The 1,735-nt window shown below is 41.7% G+C and overlaps 1 protein-coding gene across 1 annotated transcript; it reads right to left on the bottom strand.

Annotated features, from left to right (window-relative positions):
• Window positions 1–277: 277 nt before the first annotated feature.
• On the bottom strand, window positions 278–1,225 carry LOC141843816 (putative germin-like protein 2-2). The gene is made up of 2 exons (XM_074731839.1): window positions 1,065–1,225; window positions 278–958 (listed from the first exon to the last, which is right to left on the bottom strand). Exons 1-2 carry the CDS (start codon window positions 1,177–1,179, stop codon window positions 396–398), a joined length of 678 nt encoding a protein of 225 aa, XP_074587940.1. The 5' UTR covers window positions 1,180–1,225; the 3' UTR covers window positions 278–395.
• Window positions 1,226–1,735: the final 510 nt, after the last annotated feature.

Genomic DNA, 1,735 nt, shown 5'->3' with positions numbered 1-1,735 from the left:
CCAACGATTCTTTTAGCAATATGAACATTGACAAGATTTTTTCATTGTTAAAGGATATCGTCAATGGAAATTCAAAAGTTTATCTTGGTGTTGATACTTAGATCCCCAATAGTATTTGTTGAAGTGATAAGATTTATGTGAGATAGGTCGAATAAAAAAAAGTATGATTTTCTTGTTGAAAGATAGTATATGCAAATTCTAGCATAAATGATAGTCGTTAGCAGTCATAGATAAATAATGATTGTTTTCCCCATTTTTATTCATTTCCTATTCTCAAACAATAAAGCAACACAATTAATTTCCAACGTACAGTAACAACGATGAATGCATTCAGATGATTTATTAGCAGTTAAGCGAGTGAGAGAGGGTTTGTTGAGAAATTAAAGTGGAAGTTGCTAGTTGTTGTTGTCCGTCCATTGTTGAGCTTGGAGCCAGTCAACGAGGCGTTTGTCCACCTGAAAAGCTTTGGCGAGCACATCATCGGAAATGGGCGGCGTCGATCCGAACACAGCCTTGGCGATGGTAATGACCCCCGGGTTTTGACTGCTGAGACCGGCGAGCGCAACCGCATTGCATTTGCCCGTGTTAAGTTGGAAGTGGATGAGGCCTTCGGGGAACACAAAGACATCACCCTTCTTCAAATTCTTAGTGAAGAGGCGGTTGGTTTGGCCGATGTTGGACGTCACAAAGCCCACGTAGAGCTCTCCTTCTAACACGACGAGGATCTCGGTTGCGCGAGGGTGGGTGTGAGGAGGGTTGAGCCCATTAGGCGCGTAGTCAATGCGAACCAAGGAGATGCCGAGGGTGTTCAGGCCGGGGATCCTATTCACGTTGACGGCGGTGACGTTGGAGCCGACATTATTGTTGTTGGTGTTGCCGGGCTTGTCGAGGCCAGAAGTGTAGAAGTCGTCGGCTGTGACGTCGTTCATGTTCTTGCATACGGCGCCGTTGACGAACACTGCAAAAAGGTAATTAATTAAGGTCCGATTGGTAAACATATATATGCATGCGTGCGCTTGCTTGTTGGCGGGGGAGGATCGGAGGAGTAAAGCTATGGTATGCACCTTTGGGGTTGTCATCGGCGACGCAGAAGTCCTGAAGGGGACTAGGATCTGAAGCCAATACAGCGTGAGCGGAAGCCAAGGCGAGGAGTGCGACGAGGAGCAGTTTAACAGCCATGTCTTTGATTAATTGTATCACTGAGCTGAGCTAGCAATATAATTCTGGTGGTGGTGAATGCAATGCAATGCATTCATAGGTTTATATATATAGAGAAGAAGTAGGCTTGAAAGTTGAAACATTTCTTCCCTGCTCTGCTCGTGAGAATAGAGATGAAGTGGTAAACATTCTCAGTCTTCACCTGCCCCTCAATCATCAAATTAACTTCTTGCTTTTATCTTATTACTAATTAAAAGCTAATTGACTTAGTCCTCCACGTCCTTTATATTAATTAGTTTACTTGGCCAACATAGAAGCAAATTAGAATGGGCAATGCAATCCACATTAATTAATTGATTGTCTTATACTTTATTAATCCACGTGTCTATTAATGTTCATCTTTGAACTATACAATATTTATAACAAGTCAAAGCAAGATTATTTCAAATCTTCTCCTCTCCATCTATATGTTGATAATTGATCCAAAATTAATAGTGGAGTTAATGGAATGATGATATGGCAATTAGTGGTAGTAATGGTGAGAAGAAAAGTGTCTAAATTCAATGTATCTTCATTA

The sequence above is a fragment of the Curcuma longa genome, chromosome 13 (genome assembly GCF_044706935.1).
Source record: "Curcuma longa cultivar G26 ecotype Majalengka, Jawa Barat chromosome 13, ITB_CL_G26_1.1, whole genome shotgun sequence".
Taxonomy (NCBI): domain Eukaryota; kingdom Viridiplantae; phylum Streptophyta; class Magnoliopsida; order Zingiberales; family Zingiberaceae; genus Curcuma; species Curcuma longa.
The sequence above is the reverse complement of the archived record's forward strand: the minus strand, read 5'-3'. Positions and strand labels throughout refer to the sequence as shown.